An 18,762-nucleotide genomic window follows, 5' to 3' on the forward strand; every position below is an offset into this window, starting at 1 on the left:
AAGACCCGATCCAAAAATGGGCATCTGAGATGAATACACAGTTCTCAGCTAAAGAAATACAAATGGCAAATAAATACACGAAAGATGTTCAGCACCATTGGTCATTAGAGAAATGCAAATTAAGACCACACTGACATTCCATCTCACTCCAGAAAGAATGGCCAGGATGAAGAAAACCACCAATAACAAATGCTGGAGAGGCCGCGGAGGGAAAACGAACTCTTCTGTACTGTTGGTGGGAGTACAGACTGAGCAACCACTGTGGAGGTCAGTGTGGAGGTTCCTTCAAAGCTGGGATTGGAGATCCCATTTGACCAGCTATTCTACTTCTGGACATATTCCCAGAAGAACCAAAAACATCATAGCACAGTGATATATGTGCACCCATGTTTACAGCAGCACAATTTGTAATAGCTAAATCTTGGAAACAACCCACATGAATGGATAAAAAAGATATGGTATTTTGATACAACAGAATACTACTCAGCTATAATGAAAGACCACACTGAAGCTTTTATGGGTAAATTGGAGCAACTTGAGCCCACACTCATAAGTGAAATAAATCAGACTCACTGTGTAAATATCATACTGTCTCCCTACTGTAAGAAACTGAAAGAGTAAGAAAGATACACAATCTTCAATGAGGCCTGGGGAATTTAGTGTCTGCCTGGCAAGCACAAGGTTGTGAGTTCGATCCCCAGTGCCAAAAAAAAAACTTTTCAATGAATATTATGAAACTTGCTTAAAGAGAAAAAACAGACACGGAAAAGGAGAAAGGAAGAAAAAGAAGTAAGATAAATTTGTATATATACACTTAAGATTACTAAGATGATTGTACTACTAATTCTATTAGTGCTTAGAACAAAACAGTTAACATTCATAGGATCAGATCAACTTTGCATGACTGTATCTGGTAATTCAAGGAAGACTTTTGAAGAAAACTATGCAAAACACTAAAATTTGTTATGTTCCTACCACCCTGTTTTGAAAGCCTACATTATTGCTTTGGCCTCTCTGTCATAGTTATTTGTTGCTTTGCTTTTCCCTCTAAAACACAAAAGACAGATATATATATATATATATAGATATATCTTAATATATGCCTAGAACTTCACCTAAAGAATTTATGAGTTGATTTTATTATGTGTGATAGTATAAAAAAACTACATTGAAGAAAACAAGACATCATGGTAGCCACTGATGATTTCCTATCATTTTGTTTCAGAGTCCAATAATGCTTATATTCTTGGTTTTGACTGGTTTTAGTCTGTTTTCAATTTATTTTACTTCAGTATGTATGAAGGTCTGGACAGCTATTTTAAAGGAAACAGGAGACATTGTGGTAGCCATTATTGTCTGGTCCTGAGCCCTTAAGGCTCTCATTCTTGGGTTCTGATTGCTTTTATACTATTTTGATGTGTATTAACTAATTGTGTGTGAAGAGATGGACAACTATTTGGAAGAAAACAAGGGACATTATGGCAGCCACTGCTGATTTCCTGCTGTCTTGTTCTGAAATCCTGTGTTATCTGAATTGTTTTACTCTGCTCTGCTTTGTTCTGTTCTGTTTTGTTTTGCTTTTTTACTTTATGCTCTTTAAAATAAAAAAAAAATTAAGTACGGTAAATCTACAGTATTTCTTGTATTTTGCTCTAACAACTGTATGCTGTTATCAATAAGAGATCAATAGATATTTCTGTGCACTGTCTCCTGAGAAAGAAATATTAGCTATAGGATAAGAAAACCCAAAGAATTCCAGATGATTTTCTAAATAAGTACCTAGCCAGATAAAACATTTAACTGAGCCACTGGCATTTTCAGACAACTCAGAGTTCATACCACTGATCACTACTGGTTGTTGCTTCTAGCAAAGTCTGATAGGCAAGCTCCATCAATTTCTTCACTGATTCACTGATACGGCACGCGGGCAAAGAAAAGGAATGTTGGTCCAACGTGCTGCCAGGCTGTAAGCTCACTGCTTCATCGTACAGAGCTGTAGACACCTTCTGCACTGCTAGCTTGTCATCTTCGCCAGGACTGGGCAAGTCTGCGACTTTTATCTTAGAATCAGGAACAATCTAAGATGCAAACACAGAATAGCATCGCTTTCAGGATAATGCAGATGGAAGCACACAGCAGGGTATGAGACAACGGCTGCATTCATGATGCTACAGGTGTGGTTCTACAGAGTAATTCAAAGAACTGAGTAGACACGGCTTTATCTTAATGACAGCTCAGTCTTAGGTAAGAGCATATTATAAGAAACAAGCAATTCCCTTTACTGGGAAGCTCCTTCAAAAGCTCATAATCTTCGAAACAGCAAAGCAGTGTAGCTTGTCCAAGATTTCATATGAATGAAAAGACCTTCAAAATCATCTTTTTAGACCATTTGATTCCTCAGACCAGTGTAATTTTTTGTTCCTTTAATAATCTTTTGTAATTATCGAACAAATTATTCTATAGCAGTCTTAGTCTAAGAGAAAACCTGCTCAAACTGGAATAGTGACCTCTTAAAAAAAATTGGCAGGCATGGTGTCACACGCCTGGCATCCCAGCATTCCAGAGGCTGAAGCAGGAAGACTGGTGAGTTCGAGGCCAGCCTTCAACACCCTGAGTCCCTGTATCAAAAACAAATAAAAAAACCTCCAAACCCAAATCAAAATATTCTCCCTAAAATTTATGTAGAATGAACTTTCCTAGACTTTTGTGGGACTAAATGAAAGAACACCAGGCAGTTATGTCTGAAAACAGTGACTTTTTAAAACTAACTTTTAACAAAATCACTTAACCAATGAATAAGTTACATAATAATGGCTTTTAAACTTTGCGTTTTCAAGATGCTTTAGGGACCAAAATAAAAAAGCAAGGGCAAGAGAAAGAGTTAAGCGGGCAGAGGGAGCAAGACGCCTCCCCTCACTGCAAGAATAAAGAGCTCTGCTCTGCACAGGACAGAAAATGTCCCAAGTCCAGCCAGGGGTGGTGGCGTACTCCCATAATCCCAGCACCCAAAGGCGGAGGCAGGAAGGTCGCTGTGAATCTGAGGCCGGCCTGGGTTACAGTGAGTTCAGAACCAGCGACTAAATGAATGAAGCTGAATGTAAGGATCCGTAGCGTTTCTTGTTTGGACTGGACCCAGATTTGTTAATTGCTTGTGTTCCAACGTAACTTCACAGTGGTATGTACCAAGTCAAAGCCTTAAGTTTTACATGGTTTAGCATAGAGATTTGTCTCTGAGCTACTGTAGTTTGTATTTTAACTTTTTTTTCTTATAAGAAGAGAACCCTAGACTTTCAACCAGAACCACCTTCCAGTAATTGGCCCAAATGACGAACACAAAGGGAACAAGGAAAGCAGCCCATATATGTTCTCTAGGCCTGTTAGAAAACTTGGGGCAGTTCTCTGGCCACATACATGCGAGTGTACAAAAGGAATGGGTACTGTTCAAAACAGAACGCCACACGAAAGTCACCATGGCAAAACTGGACGAATCTATAGTGCTACCCTGCGTGCTGCTGGCAGTGATGTAAACAAGCAAATTAAGGGCATGATGGTTGCCAAAAAGATTAATGGGCATGTTGGGCACATTAAACACTCCAAGTGGAGACAGCTTCCTGAAATGTGTCAAGGAAAATGATCAGGAAAAAAAAGGAAGCCACAGGGAAAGGTACGTGGGTTCAACCAAAGCGCTAACCTGGCAGGCCCAGAGGGAGAAGGAGCCTGACCTGCTGGAAGCTGCTCCCTGTGAATCACGGCCTAGGCGGGCCGCAGCACTGCCATTCAGCACCTGAGTAATGGCCAGAGCTCCAGGCCCCGCTTCAAAGTAAAGAATCGTCCTGTGTTGTGAGGATGGTTTTCTTACTTCAGGAGGTGTGTGTTGTCTTTACACCACAGGAACAAACTTCTGGAGCAGTCTCTCTGCAGCTAGTTAACTGTGTCAGGTCTTTACTGTCCAGCATTCTTCCTGCTGACAGATACTGCTGATATTTGTGCAGCTGTGTACCCAATGGCCAAACATTTACGAAGTATTTACATTGGCCTGAAGATCCTCTAAATCATCACAAGGGAAAGATGTATCAAAGGTAATGCAAGTCAGTGTATGGCATTTCAGTTAAATAAATTGTTTAAAGCACCCCTCCCCCCAAAATAAAATTAAGAAGAAAAGTCTATTAACCAAATATAGTGGCATGTCTGTAATCCTAGTTACTGAGGCTGAGACAGAAAGATCTCAAATTTAAGGTCATTCCAGGCAGCTTACAGAGACTCTATCTCAAAATAAAATTATGAAAAGGATCCCAGCACTCAAGAAGCTTAGGCAAAAGGATTGTTGAAAGTTTGAGACCAGTGTGGGCTAAAAAGTGAGCTCAAGGCTGAACGGCAGTGAGACCCTGGGTCAGAAAGACTAAATAAATAAATAAAAAGAAATTATTCCAAGGACTGAGGGTGCAACTTAGTGCTAGAGCCCTTTCCCAGAATGCATGAGACCCTGGGCTCAACCCTCAGTAATACAGAAAGAGGAGGAGGAAGAGGGAGATGGGAAAAGAGCGGAGAAGACAGGAAGGCACAGAAAGGGGACAGAGAAAGATTAACTTTCGACTTACGTACCTCAGCCATTTGTTACACTACAGGACTGCTCTCTTGGCCAGATATGGTGACACACACCTGTAATTGCAGCACTTGGGAGGCCAAGGCAGGAGACTGCTGCCAGCCTGAGCAATACACTAAAACCCTGTCTCAAAAATAATAGTAATAATAATAAAATGAAGAACTGCTCTATTGGCACTAAGGCTATAAATAATGTTATCTTTGGGAAAAAATACCTAGTTTTTAGCCATATGAACAGGGCTCACTATGGAGCTACTTCAGTTGCTACTTTTTAGTAGCTTCTCCTTCTTCTGTGATGTTGCAGAAGTCAGGCCTGGACATATTCCAGGTCTCAGGTCCCCCGAGGGTTTCTCTGGGGCTTTGGGTTCATGCTCTTCATGTGCTTCGGTTGGTAGTATAAAGCACACACTATTCTTGATTTCTAAATCCAAGAATTTAAAAACTGCCCCTCATGAGGGAAGACTCCGAGCACTGCAAAACATCTTCAGCAGTGGTCGTCTCGAACTAATCAGGACCTCACAGCCCGCTCCCAGTACTGCTGGGAGCAATGGCTGTGTGGCCCTGAAAGGCTGGACAGGAAAGCTGTCACTTAAGAAAAACACTATGCTGTTTGCCTGCTAGCCATACAGGTCTTGGAAACGTTGTGTGAGGTTTTTTGTACTTGTTTTTATTTTTTTGTTGTTGTTTTTTGGTACGCGAATCAAACCCAGGACCTCACACTTCCCAGGCGGGTGCCCTGCCCCTGAGCTCCACCCCCTGCCACGCTGTGCTGCCTTTAAAACACAGTATCCTATTGTAATCAGACTAAAGTTTTTAGTTTGATGTTTAACAAACAAGAGTGCCATTACTAAATTATTTCACAACCCAAAACTATAAAAACAACAAACCACAAATTTGAGAAAATAGTCATATAGGAAAATGTTTTAGAATTTAGATCTTTTAGAATTTATGGAAAGTAATTAGGTTAAAAATGGTTTTTAGAAAAAAAGAGCTTTTCAAAGGTGAGCAGGTTAGCAGGTCCCATTCCAGGACCTGGATGCCAGGAGAAAGAACAGGTTAGAATCCAGAGCAGTCACCTTCAACCAGGACCCTGTAGCCATGTCTGGCTTTACTTCTAGTTGTCACAATTAGAGAAGGGAGCACCGCCATCCAACAAACTGACAACAGAGGTCAAGGATGCTGCTAAACGAACATCCCACATGATAGCCCACACGGCACGAATTATCTGGCCTAAAATGTCAACCATACTGCTCCTGAGAAACCGGACCAAAAGGAAGCTGCATGAGGATTTCAGTCCTCGGGACAAAAAGCAGAACTGAGTGGGGAGCTCAGAGGTTATCTAGGTCAGTATCTCCCAGAAGAAGGAAACAAACTTCCATCAGATAAAAGGTTACACTACACACAGGCTTGCCAACACAGGGACACAATCCCAGGACTCTGGGAGGCCGAGACAGGAGGAACATAAATTTGAGTCCGTTAGGAAATCCAGCAAGACTCTGTCTCAGAACAAAAAAGGCTAGGATGTAGCGTAATGCAAAGGCCCTGGGTGTAATCCCCAGTACTGTGTAGAAAAGGGACTAAGCCCAGAGTTCCAGAGCTATTCAGCAATAACACTGTTTACATCAAGGAACTATCACAGAGGTAACTGAGATATGGATTAATCCGTTTACCAAGGTTTCCAACCAGCTGCGCAGTAAATACAGAGGAGGATGTGCCGGGATTTTCTAGGTGCTGGACACAGCCCAGAAGAAGTCAGGGAACAAAGCAAAGACCCTGCTCTGCAGGGAGCTTACTTCTTACAGTGCAAAAAGTAAATAAATAATTCATATAAAATGCTGTTTGGTACTCTAAAGAATAATAAAGAAGGAAAAGGGAGAGAGCAACTTTCTTAAAAGTGGTCAGGAAGCACTTTAATACGGTAAGTCCTGTGGGTGTTTATAGCCACACGTCCCAAGGCCACTCCAGGGTCAGCAGTCAGTCCCGGGACCTCGAGAAGAGTGACAGGTCGCGACAGGAGAGGGGAGGTGACAGGACACAGGGCACAGGCCTTGCAGGCCGCTGGAAGGCCACTGGGTCATCCTCTGAATGAGACAGGGAGCCACTGGTTTTTGGAAAGAAGGGTGCTATCATTAAGTTGCCATGCGCGATGTGCACATCTGTAATCCCAGCACTCAGGAGGCTGAGACAGGAGGACCGCGGTGAGTTTGAGGCCAGCCTCGACTACATAGTGAGTGCGAGGCTAGCCTAACTACCAAAAAATAGTTTGATAAAGAAGAAATGTGATATTTATGTTCAAAGAAACCACCCATGAACTGTATTTATGGGACTGAATATCCATTCTCATAATAATTCAAAATCACCTCAAAATGTGCTAGTATCTGTATACTTCAAACAACTAATTAAGTATTTTGTTGAAATGGATACAGTAACATGAAGAAAACAGGACATGGCAGAAAAAGGGGTTAAGAAAGAAGCCAGTTCCTTCTGTGACAGCATAAAAAGGCCTGGAGAACCTTCTGTTAAGGGGACACTGCTTTACTTCAAGTAATATCTTGTATTTACCAACTATTATTTTATGTATGCAAGATATAAAAATAAATTGTCTAAGGTCAAAGGAGTAAATGACCCTCAGTATTACTATCTACTATCCTTGCAAGTAATTATGTATACCCGATCTTTTTGTTTAGCTATTATTTTAATTTCAAAGCCAGTCCCTCTATTAGCCTGTAAGATTAAGTCAATACTTGTACACTACAATACACTCTGGATTCTATAAAGTACAGGTTTATATATCACGACATTGTGTACTAAAAGCTCAAAAAGTAAAGATGAAAACAATTGACTGTCTAATTTTAAATGTAAACTGGGTGTGGTGGCGCACACCTGTAATCCCAGCACTGGAGGCTGAGGCAGGAGGATTGTGGCAAGGTCAGCCTGCTCTACATACAAAGTTCAAGGCCAGTGTGAACTACGTAACAAGACCCTGTCTCGGAGGGGAAAAAAAGTATGTAATTTTAATTCTATTACATTTCTGTAAATTTCTAGAATTCATACTATGCTTTCAAGTCCAGTAACTGACAGATCTCACAATACCCAATGGAAGACATAAACATCAGGATCACTTTTCTTTTCTTTTATTTTCTTTTGAGATTGGCTTCAAGGCCTCATCGTATAACGAGTGTTCTAGAGCTGAGCTGCAGCCTGGCCCTTCTGAAGCTGCTCGTATTTGAGAGCATCTTCCTACACTGCCAGCCTAAACTCAAACTGACCATCTCTGTGGCCTGGCCTCTAGAGTCGCCAGGGTTACAGGCAGAGCCAATGCGCCCAGAAAGCCCACTTCCAAGAGGCCAGGGCCAGCGGTCAGGAGGTCAGTAACCTGCTCTCCAGACTGTCAGCCCCCTTCTTCTTCACTGTATGTCTCAAACACGAGCTGCTTCCTCGACACAGTGCGCTAACCCGTTACCTTCACAGTGTTGTGAATCTCGGAGGTCATTAGGGTTCTGGCTGCCACAATCACATCTTGGCACTTCTTAGTAGCGAAATGAGAGTTGATATTACGAGCATATTTCAGCAAATCAGTAGTGTCTCCTTTTAGAAACCTCATTGCCTTTAGGGCATTTTCAAATTCTTCAGTGGACTCTATGATCTGAAAGAGCAAAATATTTTTTAAAAGAATTATATACTATCACCTTTCAGTATGTGTAAGGGATCGGAACCAGGTCCTCCTCAGATTCTAAAATCTATGGATGCTCAAAACATAAAAAGTGTAATATTTGCAGACAACCTACACACACCCGCCATAACCTTTCTTTACTCATGATACTTAATGTACTGTAAATGCTGTATAAATAGTTGCTTGTGCTATATGGCTTAATGAATACTAAGACAGAAAAATATTTACAATAGAAATACAAATATTTTTCTGAATATTTTCAGTCTGCAGCTGGTTGAAACCAAAAATGCTAGATCGATGGATACAAAAGGTTAGTTGTCCATATATTCCATTTAAAGTTAAAATTTCAAATGCAATGTACAGAAAAGAACAAGAACCAAAATGGATACTTAGATCTTAGACTAAATCACCACACACGCTATTCCAGGGTTAGTTTTATTAGGAAGAGTATCTGCAACAAAAATTGCTGACTCTGGTAAAGGCGCAAATAACTTAAAAATGTACATACTGATTTTAGTATTCAAGAAAGTACTAAAAAATAAGCAAAAAAAAAAAAAAAGAAATCACATAATAGCTACTATAGTTGATCAAGGATAAAAGAATAGAGAAAATACACTTCATATACTTCCCGCAGGGAGTCAGGAAGCCACAAGAGAAATCAGAGAGTCTGTTTCTACTTCTTATTTATAATTTTACAAGCTGTAACTAAAGGGCAAAAGATCTGCAAGAAAAAATTAAAAGAGCACCAGGATCGCCAGCGCCTCCGCCCCTCCGTGCCCTGCCGCCCCTCACCTCTGCGCGCTCCCCTCCGTGCCGCCCCCCTTACCTCCGTGTACTGCTGCAGCTTGCTGCTGCTCGCGGGGATGGAGTAAACCAAACAGTTCTTGATGAGGCACTCGGACAAGTCCTCCCAGATCACGCTGCCGAGCACCTCGGACAGCGGGATTTTAGACGAGTTCTCATTCTCCACATCAGTGTCAAGAGGCAAATCTGAAATCAGAAGAAAAACCTTTAAACAGGACGCCATGTCCAGCGCTGGCAGATTCTCAAATTCCCTGGTTTTCTAGGACTTTTCAGTTTGGGGACGATGAGAAAGAAAACAGCACAGATAAATCCATAATTATTCCAGCAGACTGTGTGGGACCAGGCACGACACAGAATTATGATTATTTTATTTTCACAGCTCCACTGAATCATGTGAACCACGTAACTGACCATTCTCGATGAGGAATTAAGTCAGCTACATGCTAATAATCTGCTGTGAAGCCTCTGACCTGATTAGCTGACGTGCTAAGGTCTACACATGCCATTAAAACCAGCTCAGAATAAAATCTCACTTCATAATGAATAAACACTTTTTCCATCTCTGCGTGGACTCTAAATATTTAAGTAAAATAACAATAAACACTTTACACTAAAGCCTAGTATGTTCAGGGCATGGTGGCACATGCCTGGAATCCCAGCACTCAGGAGGTTGAGGCAGGAGGACCGCTGTGAGTTCAAGGCCAGTTTAGGGTACCAAATGAGTCCAAGGCCAGCCTGAACTACACAGTGAGAACCTGTCTCGAAAACAAATAAAAGTAAAAATAATACATAATATCTCATCTATCAAAGAATATTCCAATGCCTCCTCTCTAAAATATCTTTTTTAAACACATTGAGAACACTGTATATTTAGAATATCCTCTTAATAAACTAATAATAGTTAAGAACCAATGGCCAATGGAGAGTAAGAACCATAAAGGGAACCACCTATTTGGAATTTTGTTCTCATTCACAAAGATTCCAGGGTTGAGTCTTAAAAATAGCTGACTATACTATTTCAGATACCTTCCAGTGTTTACAGTTGAGGTCTGCATCCCATCTAATAAAATAATGTAATCAAAACTCTAATAGGGCTGGGTGTGGCTGCGCACTCCTGTAATCCCAGCACTCAGGAGGCTGAGGCAGGCAGATCGTTGCAAGTTCAAGACCAGCCTGGGCTACAAAGTGAGCCAAAGGCCAGCCTGAACCACACAACAAGACCCTGTCTCAAAAACACACACACACACAAAAGGAAGCAGGGGTGTATGGCTGTAAAGAGAAATCACAAGCTTTGTGGTAACAGTCTGTATCTTGACTGTAGGAATGGTTACAAGCATCTACACGTGTGATAAAACTACATGCACACACACATGCATGCATACATGTGAAACCCAAATCAGCTCTGAACTTTACTGATGTAAATTTCCTGGTTTCGAGGATCGCAGTAAGTTCAAGGCTAGCCTGGGCATCCGTTATACAAGACGTCAGCAATGCGGAAGATCAGGTGAAGGGTACATGTCTTTATAAGGCTACTTTAAAATAAAAACTTTTAGGGCTGGGATTTAGCTCAGTGGCTTACATGCCTACCTGGCAAGTGTGAGGTTATGAGTTCAATCCCCCGTACAAAAAATAAAAATTAAAAATTAAAAAAAACCTTTTAAATCAAAAGAAGGAAGCTGGAGATTTAGCTCAGTGGCTTAAACACCTGCCTGGTAGGCACGAGGTCATGAGTTCAATCCCCAGGGCCAAAAAAAAGAAACGTCTTGTCACACAGAGCTCCACTGCTGGCGAGGACAGTTTCCTGAAACCACCACCTCACCAAGTTACTGCTGCACCGCCAGGCCTCAGGCAGGAAAGTCGCTTCTGCCATGTCACTCACCGCACTGCTCACCCGGTCAGTGTCCACGGAGACATCTCAGTCCAATACCTTTTCCATGATACTGTATCCGCATTATGTGTATGTTAACATTTGTGCATACACCACAGTTTACAGTGATATTTACATAAAAATTGTAATTGGTAGTTAAATGAAGGGCTTAACCCAGCCGTGGTAGCACATCGCTATAATCCCAGCACTCAGAGGAGACTGAGGCAGGAGGGTCACATTAAGTTCAAGGCTAGCCTGGGTCACATGGAGAGATCCTGTCTCCAAAGGGGAAAAAAAGTTCACTAGGTGATTATTTTTCTAATTTAAGACACTAACTGGGCAGATTTTCTAAATTGAAGTCGAGGAATTCTACTCACGCCAAAACAAGGTTAACGCAAAAACTAGTAGCAACAATGAAATAATAAAGGAAAAATAGCGGGTTGAACACAGTGGCACATGTCTGCAGCCCCACCTACTCTGAAGGCGCAGACAGGAACTGCATGGACAACAACCAGACCGTCTCAAATTCAAAATAAGAATGGCGGGAATGTGGCTCAGCGGATTGCTGTGAGTACGAGGCCAGCCTGCACCACCAAAGGACACAGAAGAGCAGAATACACCAAGAAGCACAACCCAACAATAGGCTGCACACAAGAAACACACTTAATTCACAAGAAATACACAGACGGAAAGTGAAAGGATGGAAAACAATACTCCATGTGACAGGAACCCAGAAAAAAGCAAGGGGAGCTATTTTATTTGCAAACAAAGTGAATTTCAGCCAAGACTGATTAAGAGAGATAAAAAAAAGGTCATTATATCCTTGTAAAGGGAATCCATCTGAGAGTAAGAGCTAACAATCATAAATATATATGCAACAAACACCAGTGCATCAGCTATGCAAAATAAATATTAATGGGCATGAAAAATCAAATAAGCACTAATACAATTTTATTGTGGGATCTCAATATCCCACTGTCATAAAAAGAAAGGTCAATCAGACAAAAATCAACAATGAGATATTAGCACTGGCTGGGGATATCGCTCTGTGGCACAGCACCTGTCCGGCAAGCACAAGGTCATGAGTTCAATTCTCAGTACAAAAAGAAATAGTAGACCTGAATCCAACTTTTGAACAAAAGGACTTAGTAGATGTCTACAGAGTGTGCCACTCCACATCAGTACACGCATTCTTCTCAGCTGCACATGGGACATTCTCCACAACAGACCACATAACAGCTCATAGAACATGCTTAAATAAATGCAAAGGAATTGAAGTTACCCCATGCATATTATCAGATCATAGTACAATGAAACTGGAAATCAATGGCAAAAGAAACCACAAGAACTTCATGAACATACGGAAATTAAATAGCTGCCTCCTGAACAACCAATGGGTCCAGATGAAATTAAAGAAGAAATTAAGGGCCAGGGATTTAACTCAGCAGTATAAGCGCCTGCCTGGCAAGCGCACGGTCGTGAGTTCAATCCCCAGTACCAAAAAACAAAAAAGAAGAAGAAATTAAGACAGTTTTTACAACTGAATAACAACACTACAACACACTGGAACCATTGGGACACAATGAAAGCAGTCCTTAGAGGGAAATTTATAGGAGTAAATACCCATAGCAGAAAACAGTACAAGTGCATATAAACAGCTTAATGGTGAACTAAAACTTGTAGAAAAAGAAGAGCAAGCAAGCCAAAAGCTCTTATGAGGGAGGAAATTACAAAGTTCAGAGCAGAAATTAACACACTGGAGACTAAGGAAACAACACAGAGAATCAGTGACTCAAAGACTTGGTTCTTTGAAAAAGTAAATAAAATCTGGGGCTGGGGATTTAGCTCAGCGGCATAAGCGCCTGCCTTGCAAGCAGGCAGTCGTGAGTTCGATCCCTGATACCGATAAAAAGGAAAAAGACAAAAAAAAAAAAGAAAAAGTAAATAAAATCAACAAAACTTTATCCAACCTTATTAAAAAGGAAAGAAAAGAATCAAATCCATGCAATTAGAAATGAGAAAGGTGGGGCTGGGGATTTAGCTCAGCGGCATAAGCACCTGCCTTGCAAGCAGGCAGTCGTGAGTTCGATCCCTGGTACCGATAAAAAGGAAAAAGACAAAAAAAAAAAAAAAAGAAATGAGAAAGGTAAAATCACAACAGACTCTGCAGAAATTCAGATCAACTATACTTGTATTCTAATAAGATGGAAAATGCAGAAGAAATGAATAGAACCCTGGATACACATGCATCACCAAAGCTGAGTCAAGAAGATATAAAAATCCTAAACAGACCAATATTAATCAATGAAATGGAAGATGTAATTAAAAAACTACCAACAAAGAAAAGCACAGGCCCTGATGGATTCACTGCAGACTTCTAAAGAAACTCTTCAACAAAATGGAAAGGAAACCAATATTCCCAGATTCATTCCTGGAAGCCAGCATTTACCCTGATACCAAACCAGAGAAGGATGCAACTAAGGAAGAAAATCACAGGCAAATACATGCAGAAAAAGCTTTTGACAAAGTTCATCACCCATTTATGATTTAAAAAAACCCTTCAGAAAATTGGAATCGATGGTTTTTATCTCAATCTGATAAAGTCTATCTATGACAAATCAATAGCCAATATCACACTAAATGGAAAACTAAAAGCTTTCACCCTAAAATCAGGAACAAGAGAAGGATGTGTAGTCTCAACATAGTCCTAGAAACTTTAGCAAAAGCAATCAGACAAGAGAAAGAAATAAAATGAATAAAGATAGAAAGAAGTTAAACTATCATTATTTGCAGATGACATGATATTCTACATAGAAGAAAACTCCACTAAAAAACTGGCAGATTTAATAAGCAAGTTCAGTAGCGTAACTGGATACAAAATGAACACTCAAAAAGCAGTAGCCTTCCTGTATACAAATCACAAACTCACTGAGAGAGAAATCAGGAAAAAATCACGGAAAAAACACCTTTCACAATAGCACCCAAAAAATGAAATTCCTAGGAATCAATCTAACAAAGGACATAAAAGACTTCACATGGAAACTCTAGTACTCTGAAAAAGGAGATTGAAGAGGATATTAGAAAATGGAGCAATATCCATGCTTTTGGGTATGAAGAACCAACAGAGCAAAAATGGCCATACTTCCAAAACTACTACGGATATAATGCAGTTTCAATCAAAATCCCAACAGCTTATTACACAGATTTAGAGATATCTCACATATATCTTAAAATTCATCTGGAACCAAAAGAGACCTAGAATAGCAAAGATAATTTGGGGCAACAAAGGTAAGCCAGGAAGCATCACAATCCCTGATCTGAAATTATACTACAAAGCTACCGTGATAAAAACACTGTAGTACTGGCAAATAAATTTAAACAAAGTCCCGAAGATCAATGGAATAGGTTAGAAGATGCAGAAAAAACTTCAGACATACTAAGCTACCTTATCTTTCACAAAGGTACCCAATACATTCACTGGAAAAAAGACTGCCTCGTTAATAAATGGTGCCGGAAAAATTAACTCTGCACATGCTAAAGAATAAAACTGGATCCATATCTTTCACCACATACTAAGTTAAAATTGGAATGGATCAAAGAACTAAATATTAAAACAGAAACATTAAATCTGCTGGAAGATAGAACCTGCTTGAAGACACTCGTGTAAGCAAAGACTATTAATAAAATCTCGATTGCTCAGGAACTATTACAAAGAGTCAACTGAGGTCTCATCTGATTTAAAAGCTTTTGTATAGCAAGAGACCACTAAGAGTGAAGAGACAACACACAATGTGGGAGAAAATATTTGTCGCCTCTTCCTCAGACAAAGGATTACCTTCAAGAACAAATAAAGAACTCAAACAAATCATATCTCCCAAATTTAAAGACCCAATCCAAAAATGGGCATCTGAGATGAACACACGTCTCAGAAGAAGAAATACAAACAGCAAATAAATAAATGAAAAAATATCCAACATCACTGGTAATTTGACAGATGCTAATTAAAACAACACTGAGATTCCATCTCACCTCGGAAAGAATGGCTATCTATTATCAAGACATCAACCAATAACAAATGCTGGAGGTCTGTGGGTGAAAAGGAGCCTTCTCCACTGTTGGTGGGAACATAGATAGAAATCAGTGGGAAGTTCCTCAAAAAACTAGGATTGGAGGTCCCATTTGAGCCAGCTATTCCCCTTCTGGGTGTCTTCCTAGAACTAAAAACACTGTACCACAGTAATGTAAGTACACAATTAGTTTTTTGGGGTTTTTTTGTTTTTGTTTTTTGGCACCAGGGTCTGAACTCACGACCTTGCATTTGCAAGGCAGGTGCTTAAGCGGCTGAGTTAAATCGCCAGTCCAATGTGCACAATTTGTGATAGCAAGATCTTGGAAACAACCTGAATGCCCATCAACTGAGGAATAGATAAAAAAGATGTGGTCTTCTTATATAATGGAGTACTACTCAGTCATAAAGAAGGATAAACTGAAGACTTTTACAGGTAAATAAATGCAACTAGAGACCATACTCGAGTGAAATAAACCAGACACACGTGTAAACATTGTACTATCTCCCCAGTATGAGAAGCTTAAGGAATAAATAAGATCCAAAATGTACAACAGATATTATAAAACAGAAAGAAGCTTCAAAATGAAAGAGAAACTGGGATGGGGAATGAAGCAAAGAAGGAAGGGAAAAGCAAAATAATAGTAATTATTATGATCATTATTATATAAGTAAATAAAAGATAGTTAAGATCATTATATTACTAATTTCTCTTAGTTCATTGAAAAGAAAGGTTTGTGCTAATATTGTTTGAACAATTAAATGCCGGCCTCTTGGACTCTGAGTAACTAATTTAAAGATAACAATATGCATCATATTAACCATTGTTACTCTATTATTATCTTGTTTTGAAATTCTTGTCTTTAAAATAAAATTTAAAAAAAGAAAAGTCTAGATTTATTAGAATTATAAAATAAGATTTTGATGATTACTACTTCACTGCAAGACATATATGTATTTTTTTCTGAAATGGACTTTATGAAGTATAATGCATACGATTGATAAATCCCATTCCGTTTAGATACTTGCAAATAATATAAGTTACCCTTGGTTCATGCAACTGTTCAAACAGAAAATAAACACAATTACCCTGTGTCCTTTTCCAGTGTTTGTTAGTTGAGTCTGCAAGAGTTCTGCAAACTTATTACAATGTTATTTTTCACTTCAAAATTTTCTAGAAATAAAAAAATGCCTGGCAGATACTTAAGATAAAAAGTGGCAATGTACTTCATGTTCCACTAATCATTCTGCACTATGCACAAACAAGATTGTGCACGCATGTGTGAGTGCATTATATACAAACACATAAAGACTTCCAAATGCTGAATTGTGTTAGACTCGCCCTAAGACTCACATTTTGAAAGCCTAACTTCCAATATGACCGAACTTGGAAACGGGACCTTTCAACAAGGTTGTGAGGACAGAGCCCTGACCCTGTGGGATGGTGTCTTAGTAAGAAGAGGAGGACCCGAAAGAGCCTGCACCCCGGAAAACGCCCTGGGAGGCACGCTGCAAAGGTCACCTGCGGGACAGGCTTCAAAAACCCAAACCTGCAAACACCCGAAGAGCAACGAGACACGGGGAAGTTCAGATTCTGTCCCTGGAAAAACTAAGACCGTTTATATTGGTAGTAAGAGGCCAAAAAAACAGCCACTGTGAAGAATCTGCAAACCCATCAACCGCGGGGTAAAAATTCAGATTTGTTTTGAATGATTCCACATACTAAAATTAGTATCAATAGAACAGACATTACAGGGCAATCATTCTGACAAACTTTTTAAATAACTACTCTGAAAGATTAAATATGAAAAATGGAAATTTTGGTAACAGTACTGAGTATAGATAGATGAGTTTTAAAAAACAAAACAGTGTTTTGAAATTTTGTTGCATTTTTTTTTCTTTTTTCTTTCTTCTTCTCATTGAATTAATAGATTTAAAAAGCAGTAACCTTGGGCCAGGGATTTAGCTCAGTGGCATACACGTCGCAAGTTCAATCCCCAGTGCCAAAAAACCCCAGTGACCTTCCAGAAACTTAGTTACCCCAAGCAAGATGGAACCAGAGGCAGCATGAACAGCTCACCAAGTGATTTCCTTCTCACTAATGGTGCTGACAGAGAAGACTGAAGCATTAGAGACACCTGGATTAATCACCTCTGACACCTTTCAATCCTTAGATGCTTTGCTTACAACTCTGTTTACATCTAATAAAAGTAAAATTCTAGCTGGGTGTGGTGGTGCATGCCTGTAATCTCAGCACTCACGAGGCTGAAACAGGATCACTGTGAGTTCAAGGCCAGCCTGAACTGCATCATGAAACTGTGTCTCAAAAAGACAAAATAAAATGAAATTAAATAAAATAAATTCCATTTCTGCTTTACTGAAGAATCCAGAAACAAGAAAAACTACCTTGGATTTCTGCAGTTTATAGAAGGCTTTTGAACTCTCTACTCCTGTCAAAATAATATAAGGCATTCCTTACTTTACATAAGAATATTTTTATTTATTTTTTGTTTGTTTGCTGCACGCTTGCAAGGCAGGCGCTTATGCCGCTGAGCTAAATCCCCAACCCAAGAGCAAGTTTTTTAAGATAGCGTCTCACTATGTAGTTCAGATGGCTTTAAACTCATGTACTTCCTGCCTCAGCCTCCTGAGTACTACAATTACAAGCACCATGCGCTGCTATGTGATTTATTTACAGCAGTATGTAAATATCAGGAAGACCTCCAAACCACAGCAATATTCTTTATTATTTTTTTAGAGCAAGAATGTTGGCGGACTACTCAACAAAACAACCAAGGAAAGCAAAAAGACAGTGGACTAAACTAAAAACCACTGTTAAAGTAAAACATTAGAAGAAATTTTATTTTTAATAGCATAATAACCCAAAAAAATTGATTCAAAGCAACACAGAAACTATGTTTCTGATATAACCAACAGGCCAAATTGAAATGTAGTTTATTCCTGTTAAATACAGTTAGTTGATAAGACTAACTGGGGAATTTCCTATGAATATGTAAACCACCACAGGGTTCATTTCTCCTTGTCTATAAAAAATATAAGATTCCCAAAATGTTATGTTATTAAAAATCCAGCAAGAGGAGCTGGGGATTTAGCTCAGCGGCAAAAGCACCTGCCTTGCAAGCAGGCAGTCGTGAGTTCGATCCCTGGTACCGGTAAAAAGGAAAAAGACAAAAAAAAAAAAAAAAAAAAAAATCCAGCAAGAGAAGAACATCACAGAATTCAACGAAAACAGCATTACAAACACAGGGGTAGCACTGGTGACCCAATTTGCCAACACAGGGGCGGGAAAAAAGGTTAAGCGGGAAGTCAGTTCTGCTTTATTCAACGCGTAACTCCCTTCAGATCCCTCCTTCACTCACACTATGGCATTTCTACCTTAAAATAATACTCGTTTTTCACAAATACCCTTCCAAAACATAACAAGCACTGTTTGGGGATACACACCCAGAAGATATTTATGGAGCACCTCCAGTACCAGTCGGATCTTTGTGAAAACTTCAGAGGGCGACGGATGCTCCAGGTCAGTCAACAGAGACTCAAAACGAACAACAACGGCACCGGGCGGGCTTTCTATCACCGCGTTGAGGGACGGGAAAGAGGCCAGAGGCCTAAGGATGTACTGCAGCAGCATCTGACCTGGAAAGTCACATGAACACTCATCAAAACTCACTAGAAGCTGGACACGGAGCAGCCTGTAGTCCCAGCGCGGTGGAAGACTAGACAAACCAC

The 18,762-nt window shown here is 39.9% G+C and overlaps 1 protein-coding gene across 1 annotated transcript in view; it reads right to left on the reverse strand.

Moving 5' to 3' along the window:
- The window catches only part of Zw10 (zw10 kinetochore protein), a 44,009-nt gene that overhangs the window by 14,446 nt on the left and 10,801 nt on the right, over positions 1-18,762 (reverse strand). Inside the window, exons 7-10 of the mRNA XM_003472820.5 lie at positions 18,478-18,669; positions 9,102-9,265; positions 8,066-8,248; positions 1,840-2,078 (exon numbers count right to left, since the gene is read on the reverse strand). Coding sequence (XP_003472868.2) covers positions 1,840-2,078; positions 8,066-8,248; positions 9,102-9,265; positions 18,478-18,669 — 778 coding nt within the window. The remainder of the gene's footprint in view (positions 1-1,839; positions 2,079-8,065; positions 8,249-9,101; positions 9,266-18,477; positions 18,670-18,762) is intronic.

This window comes from Cavia porcellus, unplaced genomic scaffold (genome assembly GCF_034190915.1).
Source record: "Cavia porcellus strain 051 isolate PalLab524CR breed Dunkin Hartley unplaced genomic scaffold, mCavPor4.1 scaffold_9, whole genome shotgun sequence".
Taxonomy (NCBI): domain Eukaryota; kingdom Metazoa; phylum Chordata; class Mammalia; order Rodentia; family Caviidae; genus Cavia; species Cavia porcellus.